This window comes from Gobio gobio (assembly GCF_949357685.1).
Source record: "Gobio gobio genome assembly, chromosome: 12".
NCBI lineage: Eukaryota > Metazoa > Chordata > Actinopteri > Cypriniformes > Gobionidae > Gobio > Gobio gobio.
The window spans coordinates 404,525-422,844 of record NC_137105.1 but is presented as its reverse complement, the minus strand read 5'-3'; the positions used below and the strand labels follow the sequence as shown (position 1 = coordinate 422,844).

Genomic DNA, 18,320 nt, shown 5'->3' with positions numbered 1-18,320 from the left:
GGAAGAAGAGGAGGAGGAGGAGGAGGAGGAGGAGGAGGATGAGGATGAAGAGGTGAACACAGAGAGACGGCCGGACAGTCTGTGTGTGGAGACGACGGTATGCATGTCATGTGACTGTTAACCAACATCAGAGAACTGTGAAAATATTAGATATGGGGAACTTTGGCTGGTAAAGAGTGTCCCGCTGCCAAATGTTGATGTTGTAAAGTTGAGGGACGTGATGAGGTGTGTGTGTGTGCAGGACGTGAGTGTGTGTGGCGTGGCGGGTCGGCGGCGCTGGGATGTGGGATCTGTGGAGCTGATGGTGAAGTCCATGCTGGAGCTCCGGACGCTGAGGTCACTTCCTGAAGCCGCTGAGGGTCGAGGCAGCTCCACCAGCCTACAGGTGACCCTGATGACCCTGATGACCTCATCTTCTTAATGATCTCATGTTTCTACACCAATATAAAGTCATAAAAGCAGTGTTAATTTCGTTGATGAATCATTTTTGTCAAAACCTTTTTTCACTGACGAAAACGAGACGATAACTAAATAAAAACTAGTGTTGGATGACAAAAACTGAGGAAAATCATCAGTCATTTTCGTCAACAGATAAAGTGAGAGGAGAATAGTGAGGTTAGTGAGGGTGGATTAGGGCAGAGATGGGGTCAGAACTGATGATCTGTGTCTCAGATGAGCACATTTGATCTGAACTGATCTAACCTCTGGAAAACACACAGCCTACAGGCTCACACACCCCCAATCAAGCTCCAGAGCGGCTCAATCAATAACACACACACACACACACACACACACACACACCCCCAATCAAGCTCCAGAGCGGCTCAATCAATAACACACACACACACACACACACCCCCAATCAAGCTCCAGAGCGGCTCAATCAATAACACACCCACACACACACACACACACACACACACACACACCCCCAATCAAGCTCCAGAGCGGCTCAATCAATAACACACACACACACACACACACACACACACCCCCAATCAAGCTCCAGAGCGGCTCAATCAATAACACACACACACACACACACACCCCCAATCAAGCTCCAGAGCGGCTCAATCAATAACACACCCACACACACACACACACACACACACACACACACACCCAATCAAGCTCCAGAGCGGCTCAATCAATAACACACACACACCCCCCCAATCAAGCTCCAGAGCGGCTCAATCAATAACACACACACACACACACACACACACACCCAATCCAGCTCCAGAGCGGCTCAATCAATAACACACACACACACACACACACACACACACACACCCACCCAATCCAGCTCCAGAGCGGCTCAATCAATAACACACACACACACACACACCCAATCCAGCTCCAGAGCGGCTCAATCAATAACACACACACACACACACACACACACCCCCAATCAAGCTCCAGAGCGGCTCAATCAATAACACACCCACACACACACACACACACCCCCAATCAAGCTCCAGAGCGGCTCAATCAATAACACACACACACACACACACAATCCAGCTCCAGAGCGGCTCAATCAATAACACACACACACACACACACACACACACACACACCCAATCCAGCTCCAGAGCGGCTCAATCAATAACACACACACACACACAAACCCAATCCAGCTCCAGAGCGGCTCAATCAATAACACACACACACACACACACACACACCCCCAATCCAGCTCCAGAGCGGCTCAATCAATAACACACACACACACACCCCCAATCCAGCTCCAGAACAGCTCAATCAATAACACACACACACACACACACACACACACACCCAATCCAGCTCCAGAGCGGCTCAATCAATAACACACACACACACACACACACACACACACCCAATCCAGCTCCAGAGCGGCTCAATCAATAACACACACACACACACACACACCCAATCCAGCTCCAGAGCGGCTCAATCAATAACACACACACACACACACACACACACACACCCCCAATCCAGCTCCAGAGCGGCTCAATCAATAACACACATTTATGCCAGACCAGTGTTTATCAACTAATGCTGATGAATAATGACAGTGTTTACTTTACCATGTTTATATAGTAATATGTTTTAGACGGTTGTAATGATGCATATTTGATCTCCTCATCTGAACTTGAATGAGCTCCTGCAACTGCAATAGAGGCGCAGACATTTCAAAATAAGAGTCCTGGTGTATTTCCAGCTTATTTATCATTAAAAGTCACGCATTATATATTCATTTTTGGTTACATAATAAACTGTATTTCATTTAATTCCCATTTAATTCACAGTCAGGAGGAGAGACCAGTATTTGACACATATTCAATAAAGTATCAGGGTTATAATAGTTCACTAAAACCATTAAAACATATTCATTACTTGAAATGAAATAAATGTTAACTGTCTCTGCTCCTCAGGGTGGAGCGCGTCCTCTCTCCGCCTGGCTGCTTCCCGCCTGCGCTCCGGAGCCGGATGGGGTGGTGTTGTACCCGGATCTCCACCCCAGCACCAGCAGCTCGACTGGACCGATCCTGGGCGGAGCAGAGGAAGCCGGGAGTCCCGTCAGCAGCTCCTCCATGGGCTACAGCAGCGGAGGATCCAGCCCTGAACACAGACACCACGGTACGCCTCGCTCCTCCAGTCTCACGGGTCAGGAGAGGACAGCTGCTGCTCATCAGAAGATCATCAAAACGTTGATTTAATTCACTAATTCCTTCCAAAAAGTGAAACTTGTATATTATATTCATTCATTACACACAGACGGATGTATTTCAAATGTTTATTTCTTTTAATTTTGACGATTATAACTGACAAAGGAAAATCCCAAATTCAGTATCTCAGAAAATTAGAATATTGCTTAAGACCAATACAAAGAAAGGATTTTTAGAAATATTGAAGAGTATGAGTATGTCCAGCACTCAATGCTCAGCTGGGGCTGGTTTAGCCTGAATTACTGCAGCGATGCGGATGAGGAGATCAGACTGAGGCTCTGATAGTGGCCTTCAGCTCTTCTGCAGATCTCATCTTCCTCTTCAGATGTTCTCTGGGGTTAAGGTCAGGTGAGTTTGCTGGCCAATCAGGAACAGGGATACCATGGTCCTTAAACAGGCACTGGTTGCTTTGGCACTGTGTGCTGGTCCCAGTCCTGTTGGAAAATGAAATCTGCATCTCCATAAAGTTGGTCAGCAGCAGGAAGCATGAAGTGCTCTAAAACTTCCCGGCTGCGTTGACCTCTGACCTCAGAAAACACAGTGGACCAACACCAGCGCATGACATGGCACCCCAAACCATCACTGACTGTGGAAACTTTACACTGGAGCTCCAGCAGTGTGGATTGTGTGTCTCTCCTCTCTTCCTCCAGACTCTGGACCCTGATTGACTCTCATCAGAGATCATAACTCTGGCCACTCAGCAGCTCCAGTCCTGTCTGTCTGTAGCCCAGGTGAGACGCTTCTGACGCTGTCTGTTGCTCAAGAGTGCGACAGCTGAAACCCATGTCTTGCATACGTCTGGTTCTTGAAGCACTGACTCCAGCTGCAGTCCACTCTTTAGAATGGGTTTTGTTCCACAATCCTCTCCAGGGTGCGGTTATCCCTATTGCTTGTACACTTTTTTCTAGCACATCTTTTCCTTCCCTTCGCCTCTCTATTAATGTGCTTGGACACAGAGCTCTGAGAACAGCCAGCCTCTTTTGCAATGACCTTTTGTGTCTTGCCCTCCTTGTGCAAGGGGTCAAAGGTCGTCTTTTGGCCAACTGTCAGGTCAGCTTCTTCCCCATGATTGTGTGGCCTACAGAACTAGACTAAGAGACCATTTAAAGGCCTTTGCAGGTGTTTTGAGTTCATCAGCTGATTAGAGTGTGGCACCAGGTGTCTTCAATATTCAACCTTTTCACAATATTCTCATTTTCTGAGATAGCCGCAGCCGCTCTGGATGTGAAGTCGTGTTTGTCGTCTGTCCTCAGGGATCTCCCCGGGCCCCGTGTGTCGGAGCGTCAGACCCCTGATGGAGCGCACGGATCCGGATCTGATCAGCGTCTCTCAGAGGAGCCACCCGTACACCAGCAGGACTCCGACTCCAGCTCCGCTCCGCCGATCCGCTTCAGCCGCTGACGGTGAGCATCTGCTCCAGATGTTCCCAAACTGGGGCGCGAGAGAATGCTTGGAATGGCAGAAAACATGTCTCTTTTAAATTTTTATGTATTTAACTTAGGTAAACTTCACATGTCAGATTATTATTGATAAATAAAAATTTCACATTACAAGCGGTAGTATATTACTTAAAAGAGTATGATATTAGAATATAAATATAATGTATAAAATAAATATCTATAGTAAAATCTAGAACTGTAATGAAAACATTTGGCTCTGCTGACTGCATCTGCTTTAAAGATCATTTTATAAAGACATATATTCAAGAAATGTATTAAAACAGAAAGACGCTGTAGTTCCACCCTTACTCAGTTACACACGTTAATCCATTCCCCACGACCTTGGTTTGCTTCTTATTTATTAAATATACAGGCAAATAGGAGATTTAAATATTGATCAAAATTAAAATACAATTTATACAAAACAAAATTCATTTTAAAGAAAGACTTTCTAGAAAACAAAACTCAATGAAGTGCTCAAAATTCATGTCCCCAGAAATATGCGCATCTGATTCTTACTCATGCCACTAACTTTTCATTATCAACATATGAAATTAAAAATTATAATATTTAAACATAGCCTATTTAGTTTCATAGTTAGGCTGTGTTTTCTTTAACCCTCTGTCTGATGATGGTGTCGGCGCTTCTGATGGATTTTGTCCTTTATGACGGTGGAAACAACTCACAATACTCCGTCACAACATCTCACTCGTCTCTGTATGCGTCACACCTGGCGTACGTAAAGTCGATCGTTCTTTACAGATGATGCTGTGTTTGGACAGAAGACGAGACAGTTCTTTATCAAACTCATAAAAGACAATAGAATATAAAATGCCATAATTTATCAAGAGCTTGAAGCAGATAAGAGAGAGAAACACACACACACACACCTCTTGTGTGCCGCTCAATTATACGGGGCTTTCCTTGCCATCAGTGCTTGGATAACACACACACACACACACACACGCGTCTCCTTCCATTAATAATAAAGGCGTGCGGTGCTGGGATATACATCAACCCAAAAACATACAAAGCATCATTTTTGGAATGAGATCACGAGAGGAAAAAAAATGTTTTAGTCGCATAACATCAGTTAATGGACACGCCGTCTTTTCGCAATATTTTTTATCGACTTTTAGAAAATATTGCAAAAGATTTGCTCATCTGTAATGGAAACGCGGCTTGTGACAGGCATTGGTTTGGGGTTTACATGGATTGGTGATGCAGAAAGTCTGAACCCGCGTGTGTGTGTGTGTGTGTGTGTGTGTGTGTGTGTGTGTGTGTGTGTGTGTGTGTGTGTGTGTGTGTGTGTGTGTGTGTGTGTGTGTGTGTGTGGGCATGTTTTCGTGAAATATCAGGACACAAATGTGTATAATGACATGGGTATTACAAAAAGAGGGTGAAATATGAGGACGTTCCCCATGTCCTCACTTTTCAAAATGCTTATAAATCACACAGAATTAGTTTTTTTTCACAGAAAGTGAACTGCACAGTCTCCTGTGAGGGTTAGGTTTAGGGGCAGTGTGTGTGTGTGATGGGTAGGTTTAGGGGCAGTGTAAGGAGATAGAAAATGCGGTTTGTACGGTATAAAAACCATTACGCCTATGGAATGTCCTCACATTTCACAAAAACAAACGTGTGTGTGTGTGTGTGTGTGTGTGTGTGTGTGTGTGTGTGTGTGTGTGTGTGTGTGTGTGTGTGTGTGTGTGTGTGTGTGTGTGTGTGTGTGTGTGTGTGTGTGTGTGTGTGTGTGTGTGTGTGTGTGTGTGTGTGTGGAGTTTTAGCTAACAGCCGTCTCAAGCCCTCATATATGGTTCGGCCCTTACAAACAAAGCTAGATGCTGAGAATGATTTGAGAGTAAACTGTCATCCATTACCCCAAATTTTGATGATTTGTTTTCAAACATGCAGGCCCATCCATCTCACTAAAAAGGGTACGAACTACGAAGCAATAGTGTATATATATATATAATAACTGAAATGTTGATGTTTTCTTATATACAGTGAATATTTGTATTTAGTTATTGCTATTAAAAATGATGTTTAACCAAAGTAAGGTGGTGGGGGTGCGTGCTACTAAAAGTTTGGGAACCACCGATCTACACCATACACCCTCCACGCACTGCATTCATGAACAGACACACAGTACGTTTATGTTGTTTCCACACACACTCAGGAAGGATAAAGTTTGATTTGTTGTGTGTGTGTTGTGTTCAGTAATGGTAGGTTTCTGCAGTCAACGGTTGGGTTAGGAGTGTGTGGCGTTTCCGTGTGGTCCTGCTCGGTATTACCGGCTAAAATGAAAACCGTCTCGTTGTTACACACACACACACACACACACACACACACACACATTGGGTTTTCATGTTTTATGGGGACTTTCCATAGGCGTAATGGTTTTTATACCGTACATACTGTATATTCTATCCCCCTACACTGCCCCTAAACCTACCCATCACACACACACACACACACACACACACACACTACACAATGTTCAGGCTAGGGCTCTGTGTTTTACTTCTGTTTCTCCTTTAGCGTGTGTTTTAGCCCGTGTGCGGCGAGAGGCGTGTCCCGCCCTGCTGAAGCTGAGCTGTGAGAGGACGGAGCTCAGGCCAGCCGCGCCCCACACCGCTCCATCCTCCCCGCAGGCCCTCCACCCGCTCCACCCCCTCCGCCCGCGCTCCTACATGAGTCCCACCACCAGCTCCAGAGCCAAAGCCGCCCGCTGCTCGTCCACCAGCAATGACCTCCACATGACCCTGCCGGTCAGCAGCCCGTTCTCCAGCTGGCCAGCCCAGCGTCCTCCAGTGGTCAGGGCCTCCTCTGCTACCTCTGACCCTCAAGGTTCATTCTCGCATTATTACACTCATGCTTTATCCAAAGCAGCAATATTCATATTCTACTGTAGTGTGATCATAACTGCTGGTGTTGTGTGGACAGAGGTCAGTCTGGAGAACTGCAGACGCGCAGCAGCTGACCTGTGCCTCAGCGTGAGGAGGGCGACCGGACTCTACCGCACGGTGAGTGACACACACACACACACACACAGCGGGTCTTACCGCGCTCATCAGTGTCATCATGAGCGAGGCGGCCAATCGGATCAAAGAGGGCGGGTCTTACCGCGCTCATCAGTGTCATCATGAGCGAGGCGGCCAATCGGATCAAAGACGGCGGGTCTTACCGCGCTCATCAGTGTCATAACGAGCGAGACGGCCAATCAGATCAAAGAGGGCGGGTCTTACCGCGCTCATCAGTGTCATCATGAGCGAGGCGGCCAATCAGATCAAAGAGGGCGGGTCTTACCGCGCTCATCAGTGTCATAACGAGCGAGACGGCCAATCAGATCAAAGAGGGCGGGTCTTACCGCGCTCATCAGTGTCATCATGATGCTACGCATGATGCATTATGCTACGAGATTCATAACTGAATGTGACGACACACACATTAATAAGAGTGAGAATGCGTACACATTTAAAAATATTCTTTATTCTACTTCCTAAAGATCATTCACAGTGAACGCGAGTAGGCCGGGTCGGGCGATGTTTCCGCCACTATCCTCGGGCCGGCCCTTGATCAAGCATTTGTGTGTTTTTTTAACCATCACTTTATTAGCCTAATTGGGTGAAAGCTATGCCATAATCAGAAGCAGTGTTGGGGAAAGTTACTCTGAAAAGTAATGCATTACAATATTGCATTACTCCCTTAAAAAGTAACTAATTGAGTTACTTAGTTACTTTTTAAGAAAAGTAATGCGTTACGTTACTTTTGCGTTACTTTTTCTCACCTGGGCTGGGCTTGTTTGTTTTTTTATAACAAAAAAAGTTACATTTTTCTGCAACGGTAAAGACCTCTTCATACTAAAATTGAAATAATAAAATTGTAGGTAAAAGTGCAGTTTTCCTCATGAACAGTAGATGGCGCAGCTCTGGATAATGGAGGAATAGGACGTTTTACCAATAAAAACAAAAAATAGTAATTTTCATCATCAAAGGTCAGCAGCAAGACATTGGTAAATTAAATATAAAGGTAGATTATGTATAACAATAGTTGTTTTATTTAACATTTAATTATTGGAGGTTTGCATAGCACTCTGATTTAGCATTTGACTGATATACTTCATTTTGAGGAGGACAGAATCTGTATTGTGTGTGAGATTAATAAATGCTCACATTTAGTCTAGAACTACAATAACCATCATGTTCACACACACACACACACACACCTCTGCACTAACTCAACATGAGGACAGGAGAGCTGTCAGTCAAACTAATGTGAAGAAGTAACTCAGATATTTTGTTGTAAATTTGAAAAGTAATGCGTTACTTTACTAGTTACTTGGAAATAGTAATATTACGTAACTCAAGTTACTTGTAATGCGTTTCCCCAACACTGATCAGAAATAATATATATATTTTTAGCAAAGTAAGAACTTACGGTGACGCATTGCTGCCACATACATATTATTTCCACTCAATTATGTCTTAATAACGACATCTCCTAATAAGGGCATGTGTTGTATAGTGATGTGTGTGTATATATGTCAGTGTTTACCATGCCGTCGTCACACTTGTTTGAACAGCAGAAGCTCAGAGTAAAATGGGCTCTTCCTCCGCTCATGATTGGCCTCAGTGGCGTAACTTTAGCCCAGTAATGACAGACCCGGTGCAGCCACACATATCATAACTATCTACAGGCCTACTGTAATTAATACATATATTCAAGACATGTGTTCAAACAGAAAGATGCTGTTTCAGCCTTATAGGAAACGAAATTCACTTTAAAGAAAGATCTGACACGCGCACACACACACACACACACACACGTGTGCGCACACACACACACACACACCTTTACTGATACGGTTTCATATCAAAGCAGAATTCTCTACTGATAGTCTCTCTTTATGTCAGTATATAATGTGTTGTTGCTGCTGATTGGTTGCTGTGTCCAGCTGATGTCCCATGATGCCGAGCGCATTGGCGAGACGCAGCAGATGATGTCAGATGCGCTTCTGCTCGTGCGGTCCGAGCTGGATTCAGTGCCGGGGTCACCGGGGTCAGGGTCGGGAGAAGGGAAGGCCAGGCTGGAGTCACTGGAGCAGGACTGGGGTCTGCGATCACTGGAGGAGAGACAGCAGCCGCTGGTGTAGACACACACACACAGACACACTGATACACACACACACACTGATACACACACACACACACACACACACACACACACTGATACGCACCCACACGCGCACACACCTGTTCTCCTGAATGTTAGTCACTAGCCCTTATCTGTGTTTTTAGTTTTTTAAACCCATTTTACTCGTTTTATTGCCAGACCTGTTAATAATGTGTGTGTGTGATGTTTATCAATCCTTTATTTGTCTTTATTTATTTGTGGTCAGTGATTGTCTGACCTGATTTCTCACACAATAAACTCATATGTTTTTAAAGTTGATCATTTATTCTTTTACATTGACTTTAATTCACCCAACATTAGTGTTCCCTAGTCTGCTCTCCATATGAATGATCATACATGACCGTCTGAGATCATACATGACCGTCTGAGATCATACATGACCCCGTCTGAGATACATGACCGTCTGAGATCATACATGACCCCGTCTGAGATACATGACCGTCTGAGATCATACATGACCCCGTCTGAGATACATGACGGTTTGAGATCATACATGACGGTCTGAGATTATACATGATGGTCTGAGATCATACATGACCCCGTCTGAGATCATACATGACCCCGTCTGAGATACATGACCGTCTGAAATCATACATGACCCCGTCTGAGATCATACATGTCCCTGTCTGAGATCATACATGACGGTTTGAGATCATACATGATGGTCTGAGATCATACATGACCCCGTCTGAGATCATACATGACCCCGTCTGAGATCATACATGACCCTGTCTGAGATCATACATGACCCTGTCTGAGATCATACATGACCCCGTCTGAGATCATACATGACCCTGTCTGAGATCATACATGACCCCGTCTGAAATCATACATGACCCCGTCTGAGATCATACATGACCCTGTCTGAGATCATGCATGACCCCGTCTGAAATCATACATGACCGTCTGAGATCATACATGACCCCGTCTGAAATCATACATGACCCCGTCTGAGATCATACATGACCCCGTCTGAGATCATACATGATGGTCTGAGATCATACATGACCCCGTCTGAGATCATACATGATGGTCTGAGATCATACATGACCCCGTCTGAGATCATACATGACCCCGTCTGAGATCATACATGACCCTGTCTGAGATCATACATGACCCCGTCTGAGATCATACATGACCCCATCTGAGATCATACATGACCCTGTCTGAAATCATACATGACCCCGTCTGAGATCATACATGACCCTGTCTGAGATCATGCATGACCCCGTCTGAAATCATACATGACCGTCTGAGATCATACATGACCCCGTCTGAAATCATACATGACCCCGTCTGAGATCATACATGACCCCGTCTGAGATCATACATGACCCTGTCTGAGATCATACATGACCCCGTCTGAGATCATACATGACCCCGTCTGAGATCATACATGACCCCGTCTGAGATCATACATGACCCTGTCTGAGATCATACATGATCAGGATCTCTTTACAGATATGATAATGATAGTTATTGATTAAGGGTTAGTCAACATGAACTGACACTGATCAACACTTCCACAGCATTTATTAATCTCTATATCAATTTCAACATTTATTAATGTGTTTTAGATCAGAAGCTGTATTAGCATGAGCTCCTCCAGAAGATCCACATCTGCCTGAGACATGTCTAATATTTAATAATCAACACACAATAAGACACTATATAGATCTGCAGGTCAATCCAAGCACATGTTTGATTTCTGAGATCATATCTTGAGCATGTGCATTAACGTCTGACAGATTTATGACAGAAATGAGTTATTGATGACATTAGAAGCAGTTTTACATGTAAACACAGAAATCCATAAAGTGTTACTGATATTATTCTTCATTAATACTCGTTTTGGTAATGCATCTGAAATGATGTAACAGTGAGCACTACAGTAGTTATTAATCTCTGGGTTAGTATTCATCATCATCATCTCATGTTCCGCTCCGTTAAATAAGCTATATGTTTGATTTGAATGTATTAGTAAATGTTGAGTCCAGTTGTGAGGTGTGTGTGTTATTGAGGTGTGTGTGTGTTATTGAGGTGTGTGTGTGTTATTGAGGTGTGTGTGTTATTGAGGACGTCTCAGGGGAGCGTGTCCACGGTGACGGACGTGAGGGTGTGTGTGTTATTGAGGACGTCTCACGGGAGCGTGTCCACGGTGACGGACGTGAGGGTGTGTGTGTGTGTTATTGAGGATGTCTCAGGGGAGCATGTCCACGGTGACGGACGTGAGGGTGTGTGTGTGTGTTATTGAGGATGTCTCAGGGGAGCGTGTCCACGGTGACGGACGTGAGGGTGTGTGTGTGTGTTATTGAGGATGTCTCAGGGGAGCATGTCCACGGTGACGGACGTGAGGGTGTGTGTGTGTGTGTGTGTGAGTTATTGAGGACGTCTCAGGGGAGCGTGTCCACGGTGACGGACGTGAGGGTGTGTGTGTGTGTGTGTGTGTGTTATTGAGGACGTCTCAGGGGAGCGTGTCCACGGTGACGGACGTGAGGGTGTGTGTGTGTGTTATTGAGGATGTCTCAGGGGAGCATGTCCACGGTGACGGACGTGAGGGTGTGTGTGAGTTATTGAGGACGTCTCAGGGGAGCGTGTCCACGGTGACGGACGTGAGGGTGTGTGTGTGTGTGTTATTGAGGACGTCTCAGGGGAGCGTGTCCACGGTGACGGACGTGAGGGTGTGTGTGTCTTATTGAGGATGTCTCAGGGGAGCATGTCCACGGTGACGGATGTGAGGGTGTGTGTGTGTGTGTGTGTGTGTGTGTGTGTGTGTGAGTTATTGAGGACGTCTCAGGGGAGGGTGTCCACGGTAACGGACGTGAGGGTGTGTGTGTGTGTGTGTGAGTTATTGAGGACGTCTCAGGGGAGCGTGTCCACGGTGACGGACGTGAGGGTGTGTGTGTGTGTGTGTGTGTGTGTGTGTGTGTGTTTGAGTTATTGAGGACGTCTCAGGGGAGGGTGTCCACGGTAACGGACGTGAGGGTGTGTGTGTGTGTGTGTGTGTGTGTGTGTGTGTGTGTGTGTGTGTGTGAGTTATTGAGGACGTCTCAGGGGAGCGTGTCCACGGTGACGGACGTGAGGGTGTGTGTGTGTGTGTGTTATTGAGGACGTCTCAGGGGAGCGTGTCCACGGTAACGGACGTGAGGATGACATCATGCAGGATGTTGATGCGGTCGATCTGGTTGACCTCTCTGATGCGGTGTGTGAAGTCGAAGGCCGGCGTGTTGTTGACGGCCACCTTGAACTGGCTGAAGGTGCAGAGGATCTTCATCTACAGAGAGACGTGAAGGGTTACTGACACACGCTGATCTCACGCGCACACACTCCTCACTGTCGGGACGCTCCCGCTGCTTTCCCGCCAATAAACGGGAACCGCTTCAACAGCTTGTGTTTAGGCGGAGGGTCTCGGAGTTCGAACCCATCGTTTACCTCAAAGTGATGCCCCGGCATGAAGGGAAACGGCGCCAGAAGTTCCCGCTCCTCTTTCCCCCAGCGCTCGCCCAGTTTATGGTTGCGCACCAGAACCGATTTCCCGCCTTCGCTGAACCGTGGGTTGATGTGAAGGGCGATATCGTTACCGCGCAGGAAGTTGATCGTGAACCTTGTGACAGAAGAAAGAGTGACACATTTAGTATCGACAAACCAACAATTCATTAAAAAACATTTGTCAAAGTGTAACCCCTCCTGCTCGAACCGCCCTCTCCAAGCGGGACTCGAACCCGGGTCTGCCCGCATGAGAGTCAGGCGCTGTAACATGGAGGCTAAAGGCTGCAACCCCTAGAGTCAGTCGCTAGAGCGTCTTTTGAGATCAGAGGAGTGAGATTTACTCACACACCGACGACTAGCTGACCTCCGTTACACTCACCCCCCTAAACCTCACTCTCATCCGGGTCATGGCACCAATGAACAGCCCTCTCCAAGCGGGACTCGAACCCGGGTCCGCCGGCATGAGAGTCAGGCGCTCTAACATGGAGGCGTATCGACAAACCGTATCGGCGTATGCGACCCCTAGTGTCATTCTCGCACAGCAACTACTGGCTGACCTCTCAAACTGCTCATGTGTCGTTCAGTCCTTCCTCAGCTTTTATTCCCAGTGTTTCTGTCAGGCTTAAAGGGGTGGTTGCATGCGATTTCACTTTTTAAACTTTAGTTAGTGTGTAATGTTGCTGCTTGAGCATAAACAGTATCTGCAAAGTTACAGCGCTGAAAGTTCAATGCAATCGGAGATATTGTCTTTTAAAGTTATGGCAGTTTATTGCCTACAAAAACGGCCGGTTTGGACTACAACAAGCTTCTTCCCGGGTTGGTGACATCATAAACACCTGCTATTAACATAAACACCGCCCCCGCGAACACGCAACAATTACAGTCATTACGAAAGAGAGAGAGCTGTTGCAGAACTACAAACTACATTTGGCCATCTGACCAATCTAAGACCATTGCGTTTTTCGGAGAGATGGGCTTCATAGAAGCAGGAAGCAAACAAGCTGTTCAAAGGACAGTGGAGACAGCGGTGTGGAATAAAGGTAAAACATAAGAAAAATATGGCGTTTTTAAAAAAAAGAAGTATTAAGACATGTTATACTGCGCCCCATAAACACAACCAAGCCTAGAAAAAAAACATGGAACCACCCCTTTAAGGAAGGGCCACTGACTGAAATTTAGCAAATACAATTTCCTGATATGATTTTGAGCAGTGTGTGGGATTTATATATTTGTCCAGTTTATGTGGGACTTTCATCTGATGCACCTCCACATGATTCTGATGTGTGAGGCACTATAGTTCTGAAACGACATGATCTCATTGGTTACATCACGATAGTGCACACTTACATCTTAGCATCTGGTTTAATCTGTCCTCTGATGGTTAGCATTAGCTTGTCATAGACGCCGCGGGGGAAGTTCATGTTGAACGGAACCACCTGGAACACAGAACACAGTGATAATCATTAGACTGAGATTTTCCTAACGTTTGAGCTTCTTCAGGTTATCATCACGTCCTCATGCTTTCATTTACTACGTTTGGTCGGTGGACCTTTACGTTTTTAATCTGCTCAGGAACATCACTCAATCCTGCAGGTATAAACCGGAGTTAAACTGGATTTGGGAACCCTTTAGAGCACTGACACAACCTGTCCTGGTCTGACTATTCTACCCAGTGACTGATGAATGGCTGAACTATGGAGTAATTTGTGATCATTGATGATGGTTTTCTCTGTGGCCTGAGACACACGGGTTAGGCTCTTACTACAGGAGCGGTCACTGGGTGAGGCTCTTACTACAGGAGCGGTCACTGGGTTAGGCTCTTACTACAGGAGCGGTCACTGGGTGAGACTCTTACTACAGGAGCGGTCACTGGGTGAGGCTCTTACTACAGGAGCGGTCACTGGGTGAGGCTCTTACTACAGGAGCGGTCACTGGGTGAGGCTCTTACTACAGGAGCAGCGCTGGGTTAGGCTCTTACTACAGGAGCGGTCACTGGGTTAGGCTCTTACTACAGGCGCGGTCACTGGGTGAGGCTCTTACTACAGGAGCGGTCACTGGGTGAGGCTCTTACTACAGGAGCGGTCACTGGGTGAGGCTCTTACTACAGGAGCGGTCACTGGGTGAGGCTCTTACTACAGGAGCGGTCACTGGGTGAGGCTCTTACTACAGGAACGGTCACTGGGTGAGGCTCTTACTACAGGAGCGGTCACTGGGTTAGGCTCTTACTACAGGAGCGGTCACTGGGTGAGGCTCTTACTACAGGAGCAGCGCTGGGTTAGGCTCTTACTACAGGAGCAGCGCTGGGTTAGGCTCTTACTACAGGAGCGGTCACTGGGTGAGGCTCTTACTACAGGAGCGGTCACTGGGTGAGGCTCTTACTACAGGAGCGGTCACTGGGTGAGGCTCTTACTACAGGAGCGGTCACTGGGTGAGGCTCTTACTACAGGAGCGGTCACTGGGTGAGGCTCTTACTACAGGAGCGGTCACTGGGTGAGGCTCTTACTACAGGAGCGGTCACTGGGTTAGGCTCTTACTACTGGAGCGGTCACTGGGTTAGGCTCTTACTACAGGAGCGGTCACTGGGTGAGGGTCTTACTACAGGAGCGGTCACTGGGTGAGGCTCTTACTACAGGAGCGGTCACTGGGTGAGGCTCTTACTACAGGAGCGGTCACTGGGTGAGGCTCTTACTACAGGAGCAGCGCTGGGTGAGGCTCTTACTACAGGAGCGCTCACTGGGTGAGGCTCTTACTACAGGAGCGGTCACTGGGTTAGGCTCTTACTACTAGAGCGGTCACTGGGTTAGGCTCTTACTACAGGAGCGGTCGCTGGGTTAGGCTCTTACTACAGGAGCGGTCACTGGGTTAGGCTCTTACTACTGGAGCGGTCGCTGGGTTAGGCTCTTACTACAGGAGCGGTCACTGGGTGAGGCTCTTACTACAGGAGCAGCGCTGGGTGAGGCTCTTACTACAGGAGCGGTCACTGGGTGAGGCTCTTACTACAGGAGCGGTCACTGGGTGAGGCTCTAAGAGCCTCACCTACAGGAGCAGTAGTAAGAGGAGCGGTCACTGGGTGAGGCTCTTACTACAGGAGCGGTCACTGGGTGAGGCTCTTACTACTGGAGCGGTCACTGGGTTAGGCTCTTACTACTGGAGCGGTCACTGGGTTAGGCTCTTACTACAGGAGCGCTCACTGGGTTAGGCTCTTACTACAGGAGCAGCGCTGGGTTAGGCTCTTACTACAGGAGCAGCGCTGGGTTAGGCTCTTACTACAGGAGCGGTCACTGGGTTTGGCTCTTACTACAGGAGCGGTCACTGGGTGAGGCTCTTACTACAGGAGAGCTCACTGGGTGAGGCTCTTACTACAGGAGCGGTCGCTGGGTGAGGCTCTTACTACAGGAGCGGTCGCTGGGTGAGGCTCTTACCACAGGAGCGTTCACTGGGTTAGGCTCTTACTACAGGAGCGGTCACTGGGTTAGGCTCTTACTACAGGAGCAGCGCTGGGTGAGGCTCTTACTACAGGAGCGGTCACTGGGTTAGGCTCTTACTACAGGAGTGGTCCTGGGTGAGGCTCTTACTACAGCAGCAGTCGCTGGGTTAGGCTCTTACTACAGGAGTGGTCGCTGGGTGAGGCTCTTACTACAGGAGCGGTCGCTGGGTGAGGCTCTTACCACAGGAGCGGTCACTGGGTTAGGCTCTTACTACAGGAGCAGCGCTGGGTGAGGCTCTTACTACAGGAGCGGTCGCTGGGTTAGGCTCTTACTATAGGAGCGGTCACTGGGTGAGGCTCTTACTACAGGAGCGGTCACTGGGTGAGGCTCTTACTACAGGAGTGGTCACTGGGTGAGGCTCTTACTACAGGAGCGGTCACTGGGTGAGGCTCTTACTACAGGAGCAGTCGCTGGGGCCGGGGGCCAGGGCTGAGGGGCTCCTCCTGAGGGTCCCTGACCGGGCCAACCGGGCTGACCAGGATTACCGTGCCACGCTGGCGGGACTGGAGATGGGAGGTAACCCGTCGGGGGGGGTACCTGAGCAGGCCAGGCTGGCTGAGGTGGGTTGGGTTGCATTGGTTGGGTCGGTTGCATTGGTTGGGTCGGTTGCATTGGTGGGTTGGGTTGCATTGGTTGGGTCGGTTGCATTTGTGGGTTGGGTTGCATTGGTTGGGTCGGTTGCATTTGTGGGTTGGGTTGCATTGGTTGGGTCGGTTGCATTTGTGGGTTGGGTTGCATTGGTTGGGTCGGTTGCATTTGTGGGTTGGGTTGCATTGGTTGGGTTGGTTGCATTGGTTGGGTCGGTTGCATTGCTGGGTTGGGTTGCATTGGTTGCATTGCTGGAGGGTTAGGCCAGCCTGGTTGGGTGGGTTGGACCGGCCAGGTCGTAGGGAGCGATGCGCTGGGCTGGTTAACAGGCCAACTGGGCTGACTGGGTTGGCAGGACCAGCAGGGTGGGCAGGGTTGACTGGGCCATACAGAACCGGCCGGCTGCTGAGGGATCTGAGGGTAAAAGCCCTGCTGACCAGAGGACGGGCAACTCATGATATCTGAGAAACAAACAAGACCAAACGTCAAACACATGCTCCTCAACAACATCGCTAACACTTTACCTGAAGGGGTGAGCATAAGACTGACATGACACCTTCATAAGACTGACATGACACATGACACCTTCATAAGACTGACATGACACCTTCATTAGACTGACAATTTTTATGCAACCTCCGTTCATCTTCAGACACAAATTAAGATATTTTAGTGTAAATCTGATGCTCTGAAAGGCCTCCATTGGCTCAACTTTACACTCTCAAGACCCTTAAAAGACACTAAAGACTAAAGTTACAAAGTCCATCTCACTACAGCGGCTCTACAATAACTTTACGAAGACGAGAATAGTTTCTGTGCGCAAAAAAACCCTAAATAACGACTTATATAGTGATGACGATTTCAAAACACAGCCTCATGAAGCTTCGAAGCGTTATGAATCAGCGAGTCGATTCAGCGGTTTGGAGCGTTATGAATCAGTGAGTCGATTCAGCGGTTTGGAGCGTTATGAATCAGTGAGTCGATTCAGCGGTTTGGAGCGTTATGAATCAGTGAGTCGATTCAGCGATTTGGAGCGTTATGAATCAGTGAGTCGATTCAGCGGTTTGGAGCGTTATGAATCAGTGAGTCGATTCAGCGGTTTGGAGCGTTATGAATCAGTGAGTCGATTCAGCGGTTTGAATCGCCAAAGTCACGTGATTTCAACAGTTTGGCAGTTTGACACGCGATCCGAATCATGATTCGACTCACTGATTCATAACGCTTCGAAGCTTCATGATGCTGTGTTTTGAAATCGTCATCACTATATAAGTCGTTATTTAGGGTTTTTTTGCGCACAGAAACTATTCTCGTCTTCATAAAGTTATTGTAGAGCCGCTGTAGTGAGATGGACTTTGTAACTTTAGTCTTTAGTGTCTTTTAAGGGTCTTGAGAGTGTAAAGTTGAGC

General features: G+C 47.4%; 2 protein-coding genes across 2 annotated transcripts in view; one reads left to right on the top strand and one right to left on the bottom strand.

Moving 5' to 3' along the window:
• Positions 1-9,604, top strand: part of LOC307134503 (uncharacterized protein) — a 9,761-nt gene extending 157 nt beyond the window's left edge. Inside the window, exons 1-7 of the mRNA XM_079830297.1 lie at positions 1-97; positions 242-385; positions 2,424-2,628; positions 3,971-4,120; positions 6,695-7,003; positions 7,100-7,179; positions 9,111-9,604. The exon at positions 1-97 is cut by the window's left edge and continues 157 nt beyond it. Of these exons, the coding sequence (XP_079686423.1) occupies positions 1-97; positions 242-385; positions 2,424-2,628; positions 3,971-4,120; positions 6,695-7,003; positions 7,100-7,179; positions 9,111-9,308 (1,183 nt within the window). The 3' untranslated portion in view covers positions 9,309-9,604. The remainder of the gene's footprint in view (positions 98-241; positions 386-2,423; positions 2,629-3,970; positions 4,121-6,694; positions 7,004-7,099; positions 7,180-9,110) is intronic.
• A 2,860-nt stretch (positions 9,605-12,464) lies between these two features.
• LOC307134502 (galectin-3) lies at positions 12,465-17,370 on the bottom strand (the record flags this gene model as incomplete). The annotated part of the gene is made up of 5 exons (XM_079830296.1): positions 12,465-12,623; positions 12,782-12,953; positions 14,186-14,274; positions 16,723-16,881; positions 17,131-17,370. 5 exons carry the CDS (start codon positions 17,368-17,370, stop codon positions 12,465-12,467), a joined length of 819 nt encoding a protein of 272 aa, XP_079686422.1.
• Between the last annotated feature and the right edge of the window lie 950 nt (positions 17,371-18,320).